The sequence below is a fragment of the Sebastes umbrosus genome, chromosome 3 (assembly GCF_015220745.1).
Source record: "Sebastes umbrosus isolate fSebUmb1 chromosome 3, fSebUmb1.pri, whole genome shotgun sequence".
NCBI classification, from domain to species: Eukaryota; Metazoa; Chordata; class Actinopteri; order Perciformes; family Sebastidae; genus Sebastes; species Sebastes umbrosus.
Window position 1 is genome coordinate 2,003,770 of NC_051271.1, and position 25,225 is coordinate 2,028,994.

The following is a 25,225-nucleotide window of genomic DNA, read 5'->3' on the forward strand; positions in this document are numbered from 1 at the left end:
GCATGACACTGTTTCAAAGCAGGTAACCATTGTACAAAGAGGAGTTTTTAGCATGGTCGGAGTGCAATGGCTTCACTTTTTTATGGGTTTTAAACACAACAACTGCGCTTCTGGCTCCCCTTCATCCTCCGAATAGATGCTAACTGACTGAGAACTGCATGCAGTTGCAGTGTCTCTGTGAGAATGCCTTTTCTTTCTATTGACGGTGTGCGTGTATGGGACAATACACACAAATCCTGGTTTCTTGAGTCTCCACTCATGATGGCTGTCCTGAGTGTATGTGCTCTAACATGTCAAGAGAACCTGGAACCGGCCACTTTTGTAAAGATTTAACGCCTCTTTCTTCCCCCTGTGCAGATGTGCATGCAAAAGAGCTTTGATAAAAATCCCCACTAGATGATTGCAGATCTAATGAGGGCACTTTGTGCTGTAGGCCCGGTCTAATTGATCATTATGGTGTGATAAGATAAGAATCGGTGTAAATGGATGCAGCAATCGAGTTTCCTCTTCCAACCGTGAAGGTAATTCTTCATAGAGATGGTAGCGCAGCAGAAGACAGCCAGGAGCGAAGGAGGGTTTGCACATCCAAAGTCTCTGAAGTGCTCTTATTATAGATCTCAAGAAGTTATCGTAGATGATTGTTAGTGCAGTTCTGACGGAATAGAAGGGACATCGTTAAATGTTGTAATGCAAGGGGAAGGAATGATGTTCAACGCTCAGTTCATATAGATAATATATGTATTTTACTTTCAATAATATTGTGTTCTTTAAATAGGCTGTTCTCGAACACCGTTCGTAGCTATACCTACGAAAAGTAATGCACTGTAGTTTTTATATATCCCATGAATTAGTATGTAATCCACGTAAGCGTGAAGCAGAACAAGTGACGTAGCATAAAGAGCGATAAAGTCCGCGTAGGTACAGTAGGAGGTCGGGCGGGACGGGTGAGTCTAAAAACACAGGACTTTCACCCAGGAGACCAATATTCAAGTCCTGTGTGAAACCAGAAGTCAACGTTGAAATCAACGCCACTTCCGTAGTTATTTTAACCCAAACGTTGACTTGTTTGTCACGTAACATCCGTAGTTAAGTAACGCCACTTGCATTCTTATTTTAACCCAAACGTTGACTTGTTACGTAACTTACATACTTAAGTAATGTTACTTCCTTACTTATTTTAACACAAACATTGATTTGTTTGTTACGCAAATTCCGTGCTCAAGTTACACGACTTCCGTAGTTATTTTAACCTAAACGTTGACTTATTTGTCACGTAACTTCCGAACTTAAGTAACGCCACTTCCGTAGTTATTTTAACCCAAACGTTGACTTATTAGTTACGTAACTTTCGTACTTAAGTAACGCCACTTCTTTAGTTATTTTAACCCAAACTACGATCTTTTCTTAAACCTAACCAAGCAGTGTTGTTTCTTAAACACTGCAGGGTTCTTGCGCAGGTGCACTGATCACTCCTGTTGCTGGACATTCATAGAAAAATGCACAAACAATAACAAACTAACTTTTTGTAAGATATCATATGAACCATTGTATGAGATCTTTTTCAGATTATATAAATTATTATTTTAAGCGTTATCTCGCTATTTAAGAAATTCAAATTGTATTTTACCCGTAATTTTCTATGCATATCAGATTAGCACATTTGACCACATTAATGCACTATAGGTAATATAACCTATGTAAACCTACGCAGGCTGTTCACACCGATTCGTAGCTATACCTAGAAACAGTAAAGCACAGTAACTCGTATATATCCCACGTAATCATGAACCAGGAAGTATAAGTAAAATGCCGCGTAGGGAGGAGGTCGGGTGGATTATTTGTCACGTAACTCTCGTACTTAAGTAACGCCACTTCCGTAGTTACTTTAACCCACACCACAATCTTTTCCTAAAGCTAACGGAACTTTATTTTGAAAAGACTGTATGCAGGTAATGAGTGGAAATTAACACGTGTTGCTGGACATTCGTTGGAGATTGCACAAATAACTTTACGTAAGATATTTTACGAACTGTTGAGGATACGTCGACCTAAAGTATAAAAACTGCAAATGCTTATGTAAGCCTTTTTTTGATAATAGTCTGCAGTCTAAAAGCTGTGAACTAAACGCTACAAACCGTTTAACAACAGATTCATTAAAATGCAAGATACAGAAAATAAACCGTAATGCAAAGTATTATAAAATATCCGTATGTTTTATTACCAGAATTATATTGAGCCAAGTTTTATTTAACTATGAAATGATGTGCTATAATACAGCATGTAGAACTTATGCCATTACAAATTTAGGAGGCAGTTGTGTAGACATCCCATCCAGTCGTCATGGAAACGAGATGGGTGTGGGAGAGGGGAGTGATGTGTGTGTATACAGGATGGGTGTTAGTGGGTGTTAGCGGGTGTTAGCGGGTGTGGGTATGGCCATCTTGCTGTCCTTCCTTCTTTGTCTGTCTCTCATATGGATGTATTTTTCCCTGTTTCTACCAAACCCTCTCTCTCTTGTCTTGTGTCTGTCTTTGTCGGTCTTTCTCTATCAATGTGTCTCTGTGTGTGTCTGTCTTTCTATGTGTTTTCCCCTCTCCTTCCTTCCTTCCTTCCCTTCCTCCTCCTCTTCTTCTGTCTCTGTCCCTGTCTTTCTTTCTGTCGCTGTCACTGACTCTCGCTGTCTCCATCCTTCGGTGAAACTGGACAGGACTAGCACCCGGTAAAGTTCCTCCTCTGTCCTCCTACGCTCTGTCCCCCTGCTCTCCACCACCGGATCAAATTGGCTTCTCTCTCTTTCTTTCTTTGTTCTTCTGGTCGTATCGTGCTCATTCTCGCCGTATCGTAGCTTGTCTTATTCTCCACATGCCACCGAAAGTCATCCATGGTTCCGTCGATAGTTTTTGATTTAAAGGGTTTGATGATAAAACATACATTATCAAAGTGATACTCCATCCAGAGTCTATGTTTTGGTTATCAGACAGTAACACCCTGACGGCTTAAAAGGTGGCGGTAAAAACGGCTTGGTCCTTCACACAGGTTAGGACAAGGATTACAAAGTCAACAATACCTTTGCCAACACAAGGGGAAGGACTGAGGCTCAATACTCAGTTCATATACACAAATATATTTATTTTAGTTTAAATAATATTATATGTATGTATGTGAGGTGACGTCTTTAAATAGGCTGTTCTCAAACACCATTCGTAGCTTTGCCTACGAAAAGTAATGCACGTCATTTTTTATACATCCTAAAAACACAGGACTTTCACCCAGGAGACCGCTATTCTAGCCCCGTGTGAAACCAGAAGTCAACGTTGAAATCAACGCCACTTCCTTAGTTATTTTAACACAAACGTTGCCGTATTATAACATAACTTTCGCACTTAAGTAACGCCACTTCCGTAGTTATTTAATAATTATTTTTTATACTTTATTTTTTTCCCTTTTTTCAAAGTTGTTTTCGTATATGTATTCTACGTAATTACAATAGTTTATAAACCAATTTTTAAGTAGTTGAGTTTAGAAACAAACACAATAAGTACACTAGAGAAAACATCAGCATTTAAAATTGAAATAACATTTTTAAAAAAATAATAGAATAAAATAAAAAGTAATAATAATAATAATAATACAAAGAGAAAAAAAGTAATAATAATAATAATAAATTAAATAAACAAATAAGTTATTAATAATAATAATTATTATTATTATTAATTTCAACACAAACGTTGGCGTATTTGTTACGTAACTTTCGTAATTAGGTAACATAACTTCTGTAGTTATTTCAACCTAAATAACCAGGAACTGTGTTCTGCGAGGTAAAATTTCTGTTTTTTGCAATGGAGTCTGGTGGCTTTTGCGAGAGCATAGATAACGGCTTCAGTTTCCTGTCAAAAACATAGACTGTACAGCTGTTTCTTATGGCAAGGTAAACTGGCAAAAATATTCTAAATATTACGTACACTTAAACTGATATTGATTTTTTTGTAGGTGTCTAAAATCCGTTTTGCTGCCGCCTCCATCCACAGCACTGTATTGCTTTGCTCCAGTGCTGGTACTCTGGTCTGTTTCTCCAAACTGGAGGTGTGCCGACCGTTATACACTGACTATGAATAAGTACCTCATACAACCCCACTTCAAAACATCTGAACTATCCCTTTAATTCAGGTGTGAATCCAACAGCTTTCAACAGCTGCTGCGCTCAACGGAGGACGAGAGTATAGAAGCCTTTTACAGCCACCTTACAGTCAAACAGGTGTTGAGTGTTTCATGCTCAAAACACAGACTTTGTTTAAGGGAGTATCACCTCAGTTTGACATTTAAGGAACGCCCCATATCAGGCTGTTTATTAGGGGTGACACAACGATAAAACCGTGCACTAACAATACTCACACATCAATCGTGAGACTCAAAGAGCTGCTAGCGTGTGCGTGCATGAGTGAGTTCTTGTGTGTGTGTGGATGGTTTTAACTCCTAACACCTTTGGCCTGACTGGGCTTTACTCTAATACTCTCAAGCTGCTCTGATAGAGAGACCTCAGTCCTACTCAACTTCAAAGAAGGAAGACCTATTGATTATCGATTGAGTCTCACACACACACACACACACACACACGTGCACACACACAGAACTTCCAAGGCTCAGACTCAATCAATCAGCCTTGAATTGAATTGTCTTGCGTGTTCTGCCACGGGAACTGAGTTCATAGTTAAAGAGCGAGCCTTGATGGACGACCTCTCTTCTGCTCACGCTTGGCAGGCGTCCAGGCGCCTCCTGCCTTTTCTTTTTTTTTTTTTTTTTTTTAAATGGCCCATCCACTTACACTAAAGATCAACTCAGCTATTTACTCCCTCGACACCACAGTTTTTCCTCACTGATATTGGTTTATGGGCGCACAAATCATGAGCAGAATGTTCAGTTATGGGGTTCGCAGGCGCATTAAAACACCCGAGTTTGTCTTTAAAACCGTTTTCCCGCCGGTCGCTCTCACGCCATTGGTGCAACGTGTTTGTTCGTGTTACGACCTGTGATGTCGTGTTCTGCAAGCGGCATCGCATGTCCCCAAGAGTCTCACATAGCCTCCGTTTCCTGCACTTCGGTTCAGGTTGCAGTCCTGACCCGAAGGAAAAACATGTTCTGAAAACTGGATTTCAATGAAGGGAAGCTATGTGAAACATATCAGAGTCAGTTCATTTCCAAAATTCAGGATTATATCGACATAATCCTAGCCATGTAGTACTTAAAGTTTCATGTTTTCCACATCTAAAAACTCCCATTACCTCCGAAGAACCGAACAGCGTGTTTCACTGAAAAAGAAAGAAAGAGGTTTGGCTGGGCACTCTGCCGGGAGATGCCTGTCGATATGGAATGAGTGAATGTCTATTGTATCATGGTGAAGATTATAACAGATGATGCTTCTTGATGTCCATGAAACCAAACGGTCAGGCAACTGATCGCTTTCCCCTCCCACCGGTTTCATGTTTGACGTGCACTTAAAAGTTTCTTTCTCTCTGGAGAAGAAGAGACTGTAAGAGCTTTGGTTCAGTGTACTCGAGTGTCATATCGTGTGTTGTATCTCACTGAGATTGTCACTATAGAGGTTATGTGTTTAAGATAAATTCAACTTCATGACATTAGAGGGTGCGGTAAGAGCCCTTTATGATTGTTCCATCTCTTCACTCGGTTCTCTGATTCTCCTCTGACATTGCTGTTGTTGTTGTTCTGTGGCTGAACTCTAGGGGGAGCAGCAAGGGCAAAGACATCAGTACGATCAAGTCCCTCCGTGTGCTGAGGGTGCTGCGTCCTCTGAAAACCATCAAACGACTCCCCAAGTTAAAGGTACGGTAGAGCTCAACAGACACTACAGCACTCAGACCATTGCATTCAGTATTTTGTGATATATGAAGTCGTCATACAGGTTAATAAGTGTGTTTGTTAATGTTTGTGCCTCACAGGCTGTCTTTGACTGTGTGGTCAACTCTCTGAAGAACGTGCTGAACATCTTGATCGTCTACATGCTCTTCATGTTCATCTTCGCCGTGGTGGCCGTGCAGCTCTTCAAAGGCCGCTTCTTCTACTGCACGGACGAATCCAAAGAGTTTGAGCGAGACTGCAGGTCGGTTTCACAAACAGGAAACTCTTTAAACATGTCCATTTCAACAGATCTTTGTCCAGTTGCTAGTTTAAAGGACAGTTTGTGCTTTTCATGCATAATTCACAGTACTGCAGGTATTTGTTCACCTCGTGTTGAGTAACAAGAATACGTTTCACTCAGTAACAAAAGCATTTTTCATTTAATATTTCAATATTTTCTGATTTGTACCATCTCAGTACCATATTAATATTACACCATTAATTCTGTATTGTTATTATTAATACTTGCAGTACATACAGTACTGTATTATGGCACAGCATGGTACTCTCAAAGTGCCAGAGATACTTTGCACATGCTTGTGAGGAAACACAGCGATGTGATGTCTGGACAATAGTGAGAACAACATAAATCACTTGAGTTGTGCAGATGCTGCCACCTAGAGGAGTATCCTGGTCATTTAAATAACTACATGTAGTGTTATTCAATGAGAAACCAACATTAACCTGAACTTCTCATCATATCGAATATAAACAGAGATAGATATGCATGTCCATTTCTGTCTGTCTTTATTGACTGATACTTGTGTGTTCCTTCAGGGGCGAGTACTTGGTGTATGAGAGAGATGAGGTTAAAGCTCAGAAGCGGGAGTGGAAGAAGTACGATTTCCACTACGACAACGTGGCTTGGGCCCTGCTCACCCTCTTCACTGTCTCCACTGGAGAGGGGTGGCCGCAGTGAGTGAGATGCACTCATTAACACACACACGTCTCTAAACTTGTCCATAATACACTCATTAAAGATGACAAGAAGACAAACTTCCCCCAAAGCCATAACTCATTTGACTTTCTTTGTTTCTTTCCTCTCGCAGGGTGTTAAAGCACTCAGTGGACTCCACCTATGAGAATCAGGGCCCTAGCCCGGGTTATAGGATGGAAATGTCCATCTTTTACGTGGTGTACTTCGTTGTCTTCCCCTTCTTCTTCGTAAACATCTTTGTGGCTCTCATCATCATCACCTTCCAGGAACAGGGGGATAAGATGATGGAGGACTACAGTTTAGAAAAGAATGAGGTGAGGAGAGAAGCAGAGATATCCGGTGTTCAGTCTTTACTTTTTAAAGTTTCTTAAAGAGTTAATGCAGCTGTAACTCTTCACTTTCCTCCTACAGAGAGCCTGTATAGATTTCGCCATCAACGCCAGGCCTCTGACTCGCCACATGCCGAAGAATAAACTGAGCTTCCAGTATCGCATGTGGCAGTTTGTGGTGTCTCCGCCCTTCGAGTACAGCATCATGGCTCTGATTGCCCTCAACACCATTGTCCTTATGATGAAGGTATGAGTCTGTCTCTGCACATGTTGTAACAACACAATGGTATTCCAGAGGTTTTTTTCTCGTTAAGTTCTGACTTTATTCTCGTAATATTACGACATTTTTTCTCGTAAAGTTATGACTTTATTCTCGTATTATTACGATATTTTTTTATCGTAAAGTTATGACTTTATTCTCGTAATATTACAACTTTTTTTCTCGTAAAGTTATGACTTTATTCTCGTAATATTACAACTTTTATTCTCGGAATATTACAACTTTATTCTGGAAATCTCAGATGTTTTCCCCCTCAATGTGGCCTTAATACTCCGTAGTACATTAGCTCTTTGGCCCTCACTGCATTAGACTTCTATACTTTATACTTAGACTATAAACTGTGTTACCTTCATCACAACGCTCAACTGTTTAGCGACAGATTTTTTCCTTTTGATAGTAACAGTTGCTGACCACCTTACACTAAACGATCAAGATCACGTGAGCGCGCCGCAACTCTAGCAAAACTCTTGTTTTGATTTTATTCCGACAATGGAAATATGTCTTCGACAGTGAAATCGCTTGGAATGTCGTTGTGGTGTAAGGTCGTCATTAATTTGTTGAATTATGACAAAAAAAAAAAAAACAGATTAATGCAGCTTTAATTTCCTACATTTAGTTTGACTGTTCTCATTCTTTTTCCATCTGTTTTTTTTTTGTGTCTCTAGTTTGACGGTGCATCCAAAACGTACGATGACGTCCTGAAGAACCTCAACATCGTGTTTACCACCTTCTTCTTCATGGAATCAGTCCTCAAAGTCATCGCATTTGGCCCTCTGGTAAGGCTGTAGAACTTAAAGGATCCACAAACACGCAGCACCTAAACGCATCCGCACATATTCCTTATCTAGGTTGACCCGGTCTATATGCTTCAGTGTTTCATCCTATTATTCATTTATAAAGCGGGTTATTTTTGGGTAGACAGATCTAGAGCATGTTCTTCCTGTCCCTGGAAAGCCCAGAGCATACAGTGTCGCACAGCAGTCACGCTATCAGCCTCCTTCCAGCCTGTCTCCACGGTAACAACATCACCGTTGGCCAGGGGCGTGTCCCTTACCGCCGCGGTGGCGAGAGGATGCAATTGGCTACCTTTGCCGTCTCTCTCTCTCGTCTCATTGGGCTAACACTTCTCTCTCCTTCCCAACAGAATTTCTTCAGAGATGCCTGGAACATTTTTGATTTTGTGTCCGTCCTCGGAGCCATCACTGACATATTAGTGACAGAACTAGGGGTAAGTGCTGTTGAGCGTTTGGACGACACTTCACCTTGATGGTGGCAACCCAACATTAGTCGATGATATGTCACATGAACGGGTCGACTCGTTGTCAATGTCTAAACCAGTCTGTTCTCAGTACATATACATTTTGAATCCATTTAGAGGAGTCGCCTGATGGAACTGTTTTTGTAAACCTGACCACCCTTCTATTGGAGTTATAACATGGCACTCTGTGTAGCCCTTAAAAATACTGCAATACCTACTCAGATCCTTTAGTGAAAGTACAAGCAAGCAGAACTTTCTCCCAAAATCATGATTTGTATTTTACCTGTTTAGTATTTAGAGTTATTTGTAGAAGTCTAGAGACAGCCATTCACATTATTACACAAGCAAAAGATGTTTTAATGCTGAGGAATATTATAAACATCATGCACATAAGAATGATGCAATCAAATAATTCCATAAATCTGTCTGACTACCTCTCGAAACCATCAGGTAAGCTGCACAAAAAATATAAAAATATAGTTTGGGAGTCATATTTACCTTACAGACATATGAGCGGTATTGATCCTCTACTCTAACTCCTGGCAAGAAAGAAAATAAGCATGTTTTTTTCCGGAAAACATTAACTATTCCTTTAAAGGGACTCTATGTAAGAATCAGAAATGACTTGTTAACAGTGACGCTTGTGGCCGTTAAGTCAACGACAGTCGACAGTCAGCGTCCTGTTGCTCGTGCTCGCGCTACGTAGACGCGAGCAAGCATCGGTCAAAACTGTGAGGCGACACACTCAACGTGATTGACAGGCATCATGTTGATTAACGGTAGCTACATTATCACTCTATATTTCACCTGCTTGGCAGTAACGTTAGCCGACCAAACGAAGGTCTCTCCACCATCGAAGGCCCGGCTGACGTTGATCCTAGTTTTCTCTCGACGTCGGTCACATTCCTGTTTTGCTGGCCGGGCTTCACCAGATATACAGTAACTTTGTGTTTCTGTGCTTCCGTGGAGTTTGTTTTGGAGTTGTGGTGGCGGCTGATCGTTTGTTGGCGTTAGCGGACGTAGCTAATCGAACGTTAGCTACGGTTGCACACTGTTAGCCCTGTAAGCTGAGCTGAAAATGAAGGCATTCGCCAGCGTGCATAACGTCACATCCGTTGGATTTTTCCCGGTATAAACGGCCCGGGTTCACACATTACACATTCAAATTCACATTAAAAGCAGTCTACAGGCTGATAGAGGAAACCCATAAAGTCGCAGAAGGCCTCATCCTTTAAGGTTAGGTTACAACCTGTTCACACATCGGCAATTAAAAACAACTTATGTGTGTAAAAAGTTCCATACAGTCCCTTTAACTAACATCTGTTGTACATCTCCGTTTCCTTGTCATGGTGTTAAAGCTTCCTGTTACAGACAGATGCATTTCTGATGCTAAAGGGATTCACAGAGACACTAATATTAGCTGATTGTATCTTGCAAGTACCAATGGTCTGTGTGTACATATATTAGTCCAGTGTTTCTCACATGGGGGTTTTAGTACACCTTGGGGTACTTTGAAGTACTGCAGGGGGTACGGGAGGAAAATATCAGTCATGCATAATTCCTAAAATAATTATACTACAATAAGTTCAATAAAAAATGTAAATAAGTTAGATTAACCACTTTTTATATTCAATATTCCTATTTTCAATGCAGTCGTTAACTGCTGCAACAAATGCATTTTCTTTTCTACCTGTCACACAATTTAATAATTGATTATAAAAATCCACTTTGTCCGCATTCAACTTACAGCTCACATAGTTACTGTAAGTGTAACTGGAGGACGTGAAGAGTCTGATGTTTGGGGTTACATGTGAACCAATCAATGATTGTGCCTTTAATGTGCTGTTTATCTCACCGTGAACTGTGATTTTGTTGTTTGTATGTCTATAACTAACTATATGTCTGTTTTATTCTATACATATGAGCTTAATGTGACTATTGATATGTGTGGAATTCACTAGCAGCTTCAGCCCCTCTCTGTTGTGCAGTTACTGTATATATATATATATTTTTTTTACCGTACACCAAATTTGGATTCTGGGTTCCAGTTCTGAACTTACAAAACCTCTCTAACGTGTACTGAAGTCTTCTTCTCATTCACACTGACTCGATTCAGAGTTAGTGTGCTAATTACTGCAAAACAACAGATGATTAAAGACGCCCTCTGGCCACGTTGGACGCTGTCTGAACAGACATTAATTGACGTCAGCGGTGTTTTCAACAGCGAACTGATCATTTCAGACGTCTGATTGATTCTCTGTCAGCAAACCTGCTGGTTTAGCACATCTGATCTTTGCACATCAAGTAAAAGCTGTAGTGGTAGTATCGGCTAGTAATCACATCGCCGTGTTGACGTTGGCAGGTTGCAGCTGTTAGTTCAGGTTAACTAAGCTGGCTCGATTTTGTTACACCTCTGAGGACTACATTTCCCCAAAACTGAGCTAAAATCGACCCAAGTCCCTTTGACTTTTGCTCCACTGACCGACGGGTTACACTTAGCTCTGGTGTAATCATTTAACAATAAAGCCGTAGCTTATAATGACATAGAGAGCACAGTCTCTGGCATGCAAGTACAGGAAATGCAGTTCACATTTCAGTTCCAAAAACACAACCAACTCACAAAAAAATACAATCAACACAGAAATAAATCAGCTTAAATACTTTGAGGTTAATGATTTAACTTAAAATACATTGAAGTGGCAATAGCTTTAACTTATTATGAAGTAAATGTTGATCGCACAATGTAATGGCTGTAGAATAATGACACCATCGGCGTTAAGATTGGTTCCCTGCAAGCTTCGCTTTCACTATGCAGTTCTCTCAGCCGCCGGGTACGATCTCCCGGGAAAATGAAGGCTCCATTTATGGCAAAAAGGAAGTGCGTCAACCATTGCACAACCAAAACAGGAAGAGGATAGCGCTTTTGTTTTCCCCGGTAGCTATCCCCAGTTACCAAAGATTATCAATGTAAGTTCTTACTATATAACTTACGGAAGTTGAAAGTTTCCACAGTGACGTCATCCATTGGTTTGACGTTTTGAAGCCTCACGTTCGGCATTTTGGTCGTCGCCATATTGTTTTTTTAGGAACCAGAAATGACACCAGAAGGTGGAGCACCGTACAACCGAACGCTGAATAAGACATTTTTAGGCGACAAAAATCTTAATTTTAACTTTCATGAACAGAAAACACACTGTGAAAGGGTTAAAGTTCTAAGACGAAAACACGGACAACTCCCAGACCGGACAACGCCGTGGTAGCGACCTGTCAATCACAAGGTAGCCCCGTCCTAAAGCATCCTCTGCTTTATGGTCTATCTGACTCTAACTGGGACCATAATTTACTAAATGAACATCATGCTGTATTGAAGAAGACTTGAAACTAGAGATTGAGACCATAAACTCATGTTTACAATGTTTACTGAGGTAATAAATCAAGAGAGAAGTAGGCTCATTTGCTCGCAGACTTCTATACAACCAGAGGAGTCGCCCCCTGCTGGCTGGTAGAGAGAATGCAGGTTTAAGGCACTTCAGCGTTGGATTCACTTTTCAGAACCGGAGGTTGCCGCTTGGTTTCCACTTCAAAATAATAAAATTACCTCACATTTCTTTAGGGAGACCACAACCCCTTCATGGACCCGTTTGGAACGAGCTTGTTACTAAAGCTAACCAAATAAGAAAGCGCTACATGGCTGGCATCAGAGAGGGGCTGAACATACTGTATCTCAAATCATTCGCTAACTGTTGTTGTTGTTGACTTGATGAGTTGTGTTTCACTGCCTTTTTAATGACACCCATAATGATTCCGTCTTCCTCTTCTATCTCTTTACATGCTTTCTTTAAACCTCTCTACTTTGTTGGCGCCCTACGCCCCTCCTCCCACTCCCTCCTCCTCTGATAAAAAAATCCATCCAATCAAAATGCACTATGAAATCCTTCATCGTGTTCTCCATCCGTGCTGCGCCATGACATGTGGTGGTGGTGCTGTGATGATGATGATGATGATGATAATGATGATGATGGTGATGGTGTGCGTTTCGCCCCATGCCCCTGACCAATCAAACACACGACCAACCCCACCCCACCCCACCACCTCTCCAAAAAAAAATGTCTCTCACCCACTCACAATGTACAATTTACCAAAAAACATTAAAAATAAAACTCCCTCCCCATTCATCTTTCTACATCTTGGCACATGTAGAATCTGGTTGGTTTGTAATTTATCTCTCAAAGCTTTCTGCTGCATCCTCATTGGTCATGCATACCCCCAACCCATTCCTTACACCCCCCAGTCACCCGCTGCCACATGACCAGTCTCAACCTTGACCCCCAGTGCATGCGCTTCCTGGATGATGACCTTTTAAACTCTTTGTATTTGATGACGTAGAGAGGTTCATTATTAATGGAATACATTTTTACACATACTTAGATGTGCATTCAATTCCCTAGAAAACTTTAGAAAACGTTTTGCACACTTACATACAGTATAATACCGTAAATCTTCAATTAAAAGCCGAGCCCCAGTTAGACGTTGAGTCCCTTATGCTCTCCGGGTGTGGCTAGATCAGTTAGATTCTTCGCAATTCAATCGTCCAGTTCATTTTATGTAACCCTTGAGCACCAGTTCATTCAGATTTATGGTGCTGTTGATTGCTGCTAGAGCGCCCCGTTAGGTGCGTGCCTCCCTTTGACCAGTGAAAGTGTTTTTGAAAGGCTAAACACCAACAAATATGGATTAAAGCAGAGTGTTTCATTGGATGGAAGCATGTTGTCAATTTTTGAAATTATTACATCGAAGAGGAAGAGGATAGCGCTTTTGTGTTCCCCGTTAACGATCGGTAGCTATCCCCAGTTACCAAAGATTATCAATGTAAAGTTCTTTGCAGTTACTATCCCCAATAGAGGAAATGGCGGATGGTGGAACAACCAAAGTTGTTTGTTTCCACCAGAGGCTGTATATAAGACGAGGATGTAGTCACCGTGACGTCATCCATTGGTTTGTGGACCGCCGTTTTGAAGCTTGAGTTTGGTGTTTTGGCCGTCACCATCGTGGTTTTCGTCCAGTTCAACCCATGAGCACCAGTATAATTCATTCAGATTTACGGTGCTGTTGATTGCTGCTAAAGCGCCCCGTTAGGTGCGTGCCTCCCTTTGTGTTTTTTTGACCATAGAAAATGGCGTTTTTGAAAGGCTAAACGCCAACAAATGTGGATTAAAGCAGAGTGTTTCGTTGGATGGAAGCATGTTGTGAATTTTGTAAATGATTAAATGGACAATTACAGAGATGCTGAGTGCCGCGTCACTCGTGTGTTTAAGTTATTCATAATAATAACTAGAATGTCAACGTTATTACGCTTCTAAGCTTCAAACTATTCGGTACAGCCGTAAACAAGAGAGACGAATAAAAAGTGGCGACTCCTTACCTTTGAAGCAGTCATAAAGTCCGAATACGTGTCCATTCCTCGATTATTTATATTCCGTTTTGTCCTTAAGGGTTCACCAATCAAAAGAATTAATCTTAATCCAAGTTGTGAATATTGTTATGTTAAGTCCACTACATAATACAGAATGTCCCCACCGTTCTCGGTTTAGTTTCCGGCTCGTCGCTGACGGGTTTTAACAGGATAAAGAGAGGTTTTGTGTCGGTGCCGTAAAATGAGCGTGGTTAACTGTCTGGAGCTAGATCAATTGATAATTGATTTGTTATTCGATAGCCTAATTTTTATACCAGTATTATTCATACTGGTTTAAAAATGTTTACATAGTATCTCCCGTCTCGGAATTAAAGGCCCATCTCAAATATACGCTGGTTGGGTTCAGTGATTAAAGCAAATAAAAGCCCGGGCTATTAATTGCAGTTTTGCGGTATTCATTTTACTCTGATCTGTAAACAGTGAAAGGAAAAGCTTCCTGGTCACAGTGCTTAATTCACCCCAAAATTCTCCAACATTAAGCTAATTGTCCATCCAGGTGGATCGGTGAAAGATCACATTTGATTAAACTGCAACGAGTTAAAACCATTTAATGATCGATTCATACTCTTTGCAGCGGAAGGTATGCACATTTGTGTTATCGGGACAGCATTAGCAGCCAGTACTTGTTAATTTTCTAACACAATCTGATGCAAACTTCAAATATTAAAATCTCACAGTGCAACTAAATAAGTGAATGTGTGAATCAGAGCTTCGGATGTGCTCGGCCCCACTGGCCCCGACTGGTCTGCATGTAGGCCAGTTCTTTCCTCAAAGAAACGTATGCTGCCATGCCAAACCATGCCTGAACTGAGGCTGCTCGCTAGTCCCTCGTCCTCCTTCCTCTCCCTCTTCATGCTCCTCTTCCTGCCTTGCCTGTCAACCACAAAATGCCGGGGCCTCAGCAGGGAGTTTGGCTGTTGTACATTATATTATTCTCTCTGTGACACTGTAACAAAAATCAACAGAAATCAGCAATTCATTGGGCTGAGTCCACGCAGTAGTGTTTTAGGGCATTTTCACACTTGGTCTAGATACCCGAGTCCGTACTTTGTTTCTTCAGTCGTCTAGCAGAGTGAGTCAGGATTGTTTACGCAAAAAAGAGTCACTCCAAACTCTCGATAGATTTTGAAACAGGTATCATTCACAACACTATTCCTCACCTACGTCACGCCAGTTGAGTGTTTAGCAACTCCTTCATGATCTCTCTGCTGGTTCTTTAGTCACAAAACCATGTAAAGCAGTCATGCCTGGGTGTGTGGCATGTCACAATCCAGCAGCGCCTTCAAACAACACATAGTAATAATTCACAAAAAAACATTTCAGATTTATTTTGCACCACAAATATTCCTATTGCACCCAACGAGGGATGACGTTAATGTGTCATGTAGACCTGTAACAATGCACATGGACAATAACAACATGTTCTCATTATCAACTCGTCAAATACGGCAGCTAGGTCCGTGGTCCTACACTTCAAACTACGGCGCTCTAGGTTCCCCTCTAGCGTCAGTTTTCATTACATGCATACACTGACATGAGACTAATATCCTACAATCTAGCGTTCAATATCACAATATCACAGAAAGTTTTGACTTTCTACAACACGTGTTTTTTGCTGTCAAAACTAAGAGCCAATCAACTCTTTGATCAGGCGACCTTCAGGCATTTCCCATAATGCCCTGGGTCTTGCAGTTGGTGGAGAGCAGCTGTGGCGCCTGACTCCGTAAACTTCGGCCGCCTCGATCTCGTGAGGTTCTTGTTGCCCACGTATGCACGACGTCAGAGCGAGTCGGCATCAAGTCGGACACAAATCTAACATGCATGCATTGCGCGGCGATCACCGGGGATCGATTCTGCGCAGGCCTGGCTCGTCTCCAACGGGCATAATAACATTTGGGCTCCTATGAACAGCACCAGAGCACGCTGGAAGCAGACCTGAGACCAGATTTCTGGGCTGAATTCCACAACAACACGTTCCCAAACATCCGAAAAATCCTCCAAGCTTCAACCCAAGTGTGAACATGCTCCAAGTTAATCCAACAGATGGCACCAGATCTGGGCTGCAAACATTTTAGGTGTCACAGACGACCTTACGCCACGCTCTTTGGGCCACAAAGTGTGTGTGTGTGTGTGTGTGTGTGTGTGTGTGTGGTTGACAGGCACAGCGCACTGTGCTCCATCTTGTGTGGCCTGCTTGACCCCCAGAGATCAGTGCATTTGGTTCTTTAAAAAAAAAAAAAAAGGCGTTCTGCTGTACCAGATTGGATGATGACCTTTAGTCTCTTTGAACTATGATTTCCCTTATTTCCTCTCTTTCGTCTTTTCTTTGTCTTTTGACCTTTTTCTCTGTCTTTCTCCCATTTATACTTGTATCTACTAATTGCAGTTGGTTATGTTTTGTTGGGTTTGCCCCCCCCCCCCCCCCCCCCCCCCCCCCCCCCCCATCCCTCTCTCTCTTTGACCTCTCTTTCTTCCGCTGTTTTGGTTTTTGTGTTCGGTAGAGGGAGGTTGTGCAGGTGTGTCATGTGTTGGGTGAAGCTGACGGTGTTCTCCGTCTGTACATGTAGAATAACTTCATCAACTTGAGCTTCCTGAGGTTGTTCAGAGCAGCTCGGCTCATCAAGCTGCTGAGGCAGGGAGAGACCATCCGCATCCTGCTGTGGACCTTCGTCCAGTCCTTTAAGGTATTCGGTCATTAACATAACGTACATACGGTATAGTCAGAATACACGTAACGGCTCTATTAACCTCTTCTCTCTTCCTCTGCTCTGGTAGGCTCTGCCATACGTGTGCCTGCTCATTGCGATGCTCTTCTTCATCTATGCCATCATCGGCATGCAGGTGAGTGCTGCCTATCTGCCCATTTCAATTAGATATGTTGTTATATGAACAGCTGATCTAATCTAGTGTTTGGTGTTCACGTTCTTTACCTACATAAATGTACCAATACCACAATGTCAGGGGTTTTACGCCTCCAGCTCTCGACAAAACTCTGACAGCTGTCTTCATGGAAAACACTATTTTGTGATATGCGTTGCTCTTGATGGATTTCTGAGAGGAACAATTCGTAATCCGTAGAAGAAGCAAGAGTCCCGACCGGCCAGTTAAAGATAGGGGCTCCGTATAAACCCCCCCCCCAACCCCTCAGGGCTCCTTCCAAGGCAACGCCCCCCCACACACACATGCACAAGCACCGCCGCATCGTAACTACTTCACAGACACAGAGCGGAGAGAGGACCTCAACTCAACAACGCTACCTCATGACACGTAACCGCGGCAGTGCTACTGCAGGGCTGAGTTTTCTCTTCCATTCTCTAGTAAGCGTGCGGCGGCGACGCGCTTTGAGTTCAGGGTGGTGCACGCCAAGGGTAGAGTACGAGCAGGGAGGCATCTGATTGGTTCTTTCCAAGCGGACCGCGAGGCAGTGATTGGTAGACGTTTTTACAGGATTACAGCAGCTACAGATGACGGCTCTTTTCCGGTCCTTTTTCAGAGCTCATCAGTAATGGATCGCTGTCGGGGTGTAAAGACCATTTCAACCAATATAACAAATAGTGTTTACTGGAGAACATCATCAACCCGGCCTTTAAGAGTACCGAGGAATCAGCTGTCGGACAGTGTAAAACTATCAATATAATGTGTTTTCAAGAAGTGTGAATCACTAAAACCCAGAGAGGCCCTCCAGCATACGGTCATAAATGAGCAAACAAAATATTAGGCTAATGGGTCCAGAAGGATGTGAGATTAGCCGTGGACAGACCAGAGATACTCACGCACACACATGTTACCAAATACATAATATCCTGGCAGAGATAAAACATTCTCCGTTACGAATAAAAGTCCTGTATTCAAAAGTTACAAGCAAAGAACTAAAGTGAAAGTACAGAAGTAGAACCTGCAAAATGTCCTTAAAGTATCCAAACTAAAGGTATCTCTCATACAGGTACAGTGGCTCTCAATGGTAGTTCTAGTTTACTGTACTGAAGCATTAACGTGACCCTGTAATTTAATATTCATACACTATCGAATCATTTAATTTATAAAAATGCATTGTATCTGTTTTATTTAGATTCAGTTTCAGCAAAGTAACTAAAGCTGTCAAATAAATGCAGCAGATAAATCCTCCTTACTGTGATGGAGTAAAAAACAAACAGTTAAATCCACACCATGGCTCCTGCTGTTGCATCAGACTGGAGAATATACAGTAATGTGTGTGTTTTTCTTTTTCTTGTTGATTTCTTTCTCCACTGTTTATGTGTTTTAGTTGTTTGGGAATTTGGCACTAGATGAAGAGGAAAGGAGCGCCATCGACGAGCACAATAACTTCAGAACCTTCATCATGGCCCTCATGCTGCTGTTCAGGTGAGTCTTTCATTTAAACACATATACTGTATATCATAATGTTCACACAGGCCTCCTCCCTCTAAAACTGCAAACATAGAACCCATCCAACGAGCCCAACTGGATTCATGTGTGATGATGGTAGTCCCCATAGGAGACATTTCATTGACCTCACTGTATAAAATGACCTGTGGTGACCTCTAGGATAATCACAGCCTCATGAAACTTTACAGCCACAAACTAGAGACCTAGAGCATTCAGAGGATGGATGGATCAGACTAGAGACCTGGAGCATTCAGAGGATGGATGGATCAGACTAGAGACCTAGAGCATTCAGAGGATGGATGGATCAAACTAGAGACCTAGAGCATTCAGAGGATGGATGGATCAGACTAGAGACCTAGAGCATTCAGAGGATGGATGGATCAGACTAGAGACCTAGAGCATTCAGAGGATGGATGGCTTTCCTAGCTAGATTGACAATAAGTGTATGTTTGAGTGACCGTTGATGCCTCCTTCTGCTGACTCTTTTTAATGTTTCGCTGTGTGTTTTCCCGTCATGCAGGAGCGCTACGGGCGAGGCGTGGCACGACATTATGTTGGCTTGCCTCGGTGGGAAGGAATGCGACCAGGCCTCAGGGAACTCACAACCTGAATGTGGCAGCACCTTTGCCTACACCTACTTTGTCTCCTTCATCTTCCTCTGCTCTTTCCTGGTGAGAAAAAAATAAATAAAAACACACAATGTCCCTTAAAACCGGTTCAATAATCACAGTGAAGAAAACAAACGAGAGCGTGTGGAATCGAGACGTCGGTTCTCTAGCGATCTCCGGACTGGGGGGAAGACATTTCTATCTCCAGCGCCGGCACAGCGCTCAGACGAAGTGTGGAGATCATGGATGTATTATGGTCTGGCTATGCGAGACTACCATTTCTGATGTGAGCGTGGCGTGTATCGTCGATCTATGCTCTCTGATGTCGATTAATCAATAGGCGAAAGGTTGGGACACTTTGAAGGACATAATGAATCAAATCAATTATTTTATTAGGTGCAGTGGGCGGCTACTATACAGCGCCTGGGGAGCAGTCTGGGTGGGTCGATGCCTTGCTCAAGGGCACCTCAGCAGTGCCCTGGAGGTGAACTGGCACCTCTCCAACTACCAGTCCACACTTTGTACTTGGTTGTGTGTGGAGATGAATCGGCGGCCCTCCGGTTCCCAACCTGACTGAGCTACTGCCACCCAAAACAATAAATAAATGTACAAAGAAAAGAATACAGAAATAAATAAGTTTGGGGAAATAAATAGGGGGCGATGCAAAGAGAAACTTATAAATAAATTAATTAATTAATTTAAAATGAATATATACATTTCAAAAATAAATAATGTGAAAATTAATAAATACATTTAAATATATATAAATAAATTAAAGAGAAAATGAATGACTGCATTTATTTTAACTGTACGAATTCAATGTAAATGTCCGAAAAGATGCCTTTATTTGACAGGCAGGACAGATAGACTGGAGAGAGGAGCGAGGGGGGACCACATGCAGCAAGGGGCCACTGGTTGGTCCGAAAAAAGCCCGAAAAATGTCCCAAACAATGCCATATTAATTGATTCATCAAGTCATTTTATTTATTTATTTTGGCAGCTTCGGTCCTCCATACAAAGATGGCGACCATGTTGTGACTTTTAGTCCATGGAACTACTTTTCAAGGAACTAAAAGGTTCCTTCAGCCCACTGTTGTCTAAGTTTCCACCGCGGTCCAAAGACCTGTGAAGATTAGGCAGTTTAGTCCGCTGACGTATGAAAAAGCAACCTGACGTGTGACGATAGCTGCTGCTGGTCACGGCGGTAAACAAACTCTGCAGCCTGCAGTTCATGTCGGTTCATTTTACTTTTAATGTTATCAAACAAAGAGAAATGCTCTCCTCTCGTCGTAAAATGGTCCTGAATCGATACTAGAATACTTCCTTGTTTTATGAATGAAGCGGTACAGTTGAAGCAGCGGCGCTGTGTGTGTGTTTGACCTATCGGCGACGGTCATCTCTGCAAACTCCACCCAGAAAGTTCCTGTACTTCCAGAAAGTACTACCCCCCCGACCAGGGCCTGTTTCTTAGTTTCGTGGAGAAGTTCCTGCGGTGGAGATGGAGCTTTACATCCATGATCCCTGTCTTTTATTAGTGTTTGATTATTGAACCGTAACATGATGAGCTTGTTTACCTCGTCCTCGTTCCAGATGCTGAATCTGTTCGTGGCCGTCATCATGGACAACTTTGAGTACCTGACCAGAGACTCCTCTATCCTGGGGCCGCATCACCTGGACGAGTATGTAAGGATATGGGCCGAGTACGACCCCGCCGCCTGGTGAGTGACGCACACGCACACTCATACAAAGTCAAAACAATACAAATGTAGAAACACACACACACATGAAGTATCATAGTGTATCATAGCACACACATGGTGCTGATGTAAAACTAAGTTAGCCCACATTAGATGTGTCTTCACACGTTAATGCTGAATGTAAAGTAACTCTTGACTTTCTCTCCCGTCCCCGAAAACGGGGAAAAGACCGGAGTCACGGTCTCGTCTGAGACGTGTTAAGATGAAACAGGACCTGCATCATGTGATGATAGCAGTTAAAAGTGGGTCTGTTAAAGCTGGCTGGTCTGAGGAGAGAGTTATCTCCCTGTTTCTCTCTCTCAGTTAGTGCAGTTGAGATGAATGTGACCCTCTCCTCTTCCTCCTCAGTCCTCTGTAATGAGTGTCTGTGGGCATGCGTGAGAGCAACCTCTTTTTCTCAGTGTAAATAAATGCTCTTCTTCTCCTCTATCATCTTCCTCTCTCTCTTTATTATTTCTTTCTCTCTCTGTGTATTCTGTGTGTTCCCTCACCTAACCTCCCCTCCTTGTATTTTTCTTGCAGCGGGCGCATACATTATAAGGATATGTACAGTTTATTGCGAGTTATCTCCCCTCCCCTGGGCCTTGGCAAGAAATGCCCACATAGGGTGGCCTGCAAGGTTTGGACCAAACCCCTAAAGCACAAACTTAAACGCAACCTGCTCGCCTTTAAGAGACTGGAATGAATGTCGCTCTTTATCACTTTTTTAAAAAACAAATTCTTTCCTTCTTCAACTTTTTTGATTTCATTTGGTTTGATTTTTCTGTTTGGGTTTGCATTATTCAGTTTGTTTTAATCATTTCACCATTGAATCATTTTTGGGGGGGGTTTCTGTTGTATATGCATTCTGATATGACAATGAGAATGTTTGGGACAATGCAGAAATGCACACACACACACACACACACACACACTCTTGTACACGCTCACACCGATAGCGGTGTGTGTGAAGCATGAGGTGGTGCACTGCACTCGCTATTGTCTTCTGACTGAACGCTGGGAAAATGACACCGATGTGTTCACTTTTAATTCACTAGTATGTAAAGATCACCAGAGTCTAGACTCCAGTCAGCCATTGTCTTTGATTTCTGCTTGCTGTCTAATTTTTGCCTGGGCAGAAAATGGTCGAGCAATGTGCATTGTTCTTGTTTGGGTTGGGGTTCGGGTGATGGGGGGGGGGGGAGGTTACTTTAGTACAGAGACTTATGCAGAGAGGGCTTGGTCTGAGTACTGTCACCACGCTAACCTTCGTAGCTGTTAGCTACAGGCCAGTGTTTTACAGCCATGTGTCATTGAGGCTCAAGAGTCTGCAGGTTTGTTTATAGTCACTCACACAGCAGCCCTGTCTCCTAACAAGTATCTTCCATTACAACCAAAACTGCTTTGGGAATTACATCTCGAGGGAAATTTTGTCGCAGTTTATGTTTTTTTAAAGATTTTTATAAGCCATTTTGCTAAAAGAAGTCCAAAAAATGTCCAAAAAAACATTGAAAATTTTTTATAAAAAAGTCAGAAAAAATATTGATTTAAATTTTTTATTTTTTAGCTATTTTGCCTTTATTTGACAGACAGGACAGATAGACTGGAAAGAGGAGAGACGGGTGACGACATCCAGCAAGGGGCCACTGAAAGGTCCGAAAAATGTCCAAAAAGAAGTCTGAAAAATGTCCAAAAAAACACCGAAAAAATTCTTAAAATACTCAGAAATATTTTTTGATTTAAGATTTTTTTTTAGCTATTTTGCCTTTATTTGACAGACAGGACAGATAGACTGGAAAGGGGAGGGAGTGGTGACGGCATGCAGCAAAGGGCCACTGGTAGGTCCGACAAAAAGTCTGAAAATATCCTAAAAAATATGGAAGAAAAGTTAGAAAAATTTCAGAAAAATTTCAGAAAAAATTCCAAAAAGTGTCCAAAAATGTCTGAAAAAGTCTGAAAAATGTCCAAAAGAAGACTAAAAAAAGTCTGAAAAATTCTGGAAAAAAGTCTGAAAAATGTGAGCCTCACGCTCCACCATGTGAGCTACCTGGGCGCACCATTACGTCTGTTTTTGGCGTATTATAAATACGTTTGTAATGGAAAGTCCGCGGAAGTCCGCATTTGGAGGAGGTGGGGGTGGTGGATGGGTCAAACAAACAGGATTTTCAACCAGGAGACCAATGTTTATGTCATCATTCACTCATTTTAATTCATCTGTAGTTTAATAACAACGTAACAAACGTCGTCATTTTAAGTCAAATCATGATGTTTTTAACTAAACCTAACAAAGTAGTTTTGTTTCAATTTACAACGTAGACCAGGTATTTAAAACCTTTTAAAACTGCCAAAGTAAACAGGGAGAAAATACATTTCCTTCAAAATGTAACTGCTGTTTAGTTGTATGGGAACGTCACTTTGTAGGAGACGGGTGCACTCAGATCATTCCACACATTAAAGCAGGTGATATCAGCTGCTGTTGTGGTTTGGTGGAATGAAAAACTGCAGGTTCATTTGCCTCCGTGGCACATTTGTGAACCACAGCCTATAATATTTAATTTAATCATTTTAAAGCCACTGTGTGTACTGTAAGTCAGAATTTTTAAATCTTACACACGGTGGCTTTAAGGAATCAAAACGAGTGTTAGGCCTGTTACAAGCTCTTCTTAAAGAAAGCACACAACAATGCAAAGGGAAATGCACACGGTGCTCATTGCACGGTGAAATAAGTCCAACATTTGCAGCGATATCAAGTTACTAAAACTTCAATGAAGAAGTTATTTCATGTAAAAACAATGTCATCTTGCATGCTTAACCTACGTTGATCTGTAGCTTACGTTGTTCCTTCTCTTAAATACTCCCGTCCCAGATCCCATTGCCATTACTTCCCCTGTTTGTCATGTAAGCAGAGAGCCTTTGTGTCCCACGTGCTTGTGTTGGCACACCTTGAGTAGAGAATGTAACAGGCCTTATGGAAACAGTTTACTTATTACTGCTGCTGAATGAAATACTTTGATAATCATATGGCCAAACCTGCTCTGTTTGTGGCTCTGGTGTCTGGGGAAAGAAGGAAAGGGGCAGGGTGTGTGTGTGGTTCGGGGCAGGGACTCTGGATAGAAAAGCTCTTGTGTCCACCAGGTACCTCTTATTAACTTCCTGTGTCGACGGATGCTCGTGGGACGAATCGAGGGTCTTTTTTAAGGCGCTGCAGTTTTTGGGGTCAGTTCACCCAAATCATAAAAAAAACAACATATTTTACAACTTATATCTAGCCATGCACATAGTTCAGTTGTATATGCTGAGTCTGAGTATTTATATTTACTTATAGAAACTGCGTGAGGCTATCTCGTGGCGTGAGCAAATACTACATGGTTCAACTGAGCTCAGATGCTTTGTTGATTTTATTTATATTTCCACATGATGAACAAATAAGTTAATAAATTAAATAATAAAAAAAAGCTTTTTGAAGGGCTTGGGGAAAACAGCATGTTGACGCTAAAACATACGTACTTTGAACAAAATTTCAATGTTCGGATTTGAATACATAATGAACACCACTGGGAAGATACAGAAGGATTAAAAAACCTACAAAAATAAATAAATAGTGGTCCCTTCCTTTAATCACCTACATTAGTGGTTCCCAACCTGGGGTCCTAAAAACGTCTGAAAAAAATTAGAAAATGTAAAAAAAAAAAAATGTCAGAAAAATGTCCAAAAAAAGACCGAAACAATTCTGGAATTTTTCGAAAACTGCTTTGGGAATTATATCTCGAGGGAAAGTTTGTCGCGGTTTTACGTTTTTTTTTTTAAAGATTTTTTGCAAGCTATTTTGCCTTTATTTGACAGACAGAAGAAATGCAGAAGAAAAGTCAGAAAAATGTCCAAAAAAACACCGAAAAAAATCTTAAAAAAGTCAGAAAAATTCTTGATTTAAGATTTTTTTTTTTGTAGCTATTTAGCCTTTATTTGACAGACAAGACAGATAGACTGGAAAGGGGAGAGAGCGGTGACAACATCCAGCAAGGGGCCACTGGTTGGTCCGAAAAATGTCTGAAACAATGCAGAAGAAAAGTCTGAAAAGAAGTCCGAGGTTAGAAGGTGCGCTTGGAGACTTGGAGACCGACCACTTTGCACTTGTTGTTGCGCTTACATGGTTAAAGTGTCACATTGAATCTGTTCACAGTGAAGTCGACGGATTATCCTGAGTAACTGAGACACTGTCATATGACAAATATAATAAGTTTAAGTCCCAATGCTCTGAGCACTAGAAACTAAATTCCATTCACCTTCATTGTAACTGAAGTGGAG

At 41.6% G+C, this 25,225-nt stretch overlaps 1 protein-coding gene across 20 annotated transcripts in view; it reads left to right on the top strand.

The window, feature by feature from the left end:
* cacna1ab (calcium channel, voltage-dependent, P/Q type, alpha 1A subunit, b) overlaps nt 1-25,225 on the top strand; it is a 178,956-nt gene that overhangs the window by 109,029 nt on the left and 44,702 nt on the right. For 13 of the 20 annotated variants that reach the window (XM_037764557.1, XM_037764562.1, XM_037764566.1 and 10 more), the window contains 14 exons: nt 2,708-2,719; nt 5,739-5,838; nt 5,955-6,115; nt 6,691-6,828; nt 6,963-7,164; nt 7,262-7,426; nt 8,125-8,235; nt 8,604-8,687; nt 16,758-16,874; nt 16,966-17,031; nt 18,455-18,552; nt 19,097-19,247; nt 20,775-20,902; nt 21,464-21,560. In XM_037764557.1, the coding sequence (XP_037620485.1) occupies nt 2,708-2,719; nt 5,739-5,838; nt 5,955-6,115; nt 6,691-6,828; nt 6,963-7,164; nt 7,262-7,426; nt 8,125-8,235; nt 8,604-8,687; nt 16,758-16,874; nt 16,966-17,031; nt 18,455-18,552; nt 19,097-19,247; nt 20,775-20,902; nt 21,464-21,560 (1,630 nt within the window). The remainder of the gene's footprint in view (nt 1-2,707; nt 2,720-5,738; nt 5,839-5,954; nt 6,116-6,690; nt 6,829-6,962; nt 7,165-7,261; nt 7,427-8,124; nt 8,236-8,603; nt 8,688-16,757; nt 16,875-16,965; nt 17,032-18,454; nt 18,553-19,096; nt 19,248-20,774; nt 20,903-21,463; nt 21,561-25,225) is intronic. The other 7 variants (XM_037764577.1, XM_037764564.1, XM_037764565.1 and 4 more) reach the window with 3 other exon arrangements.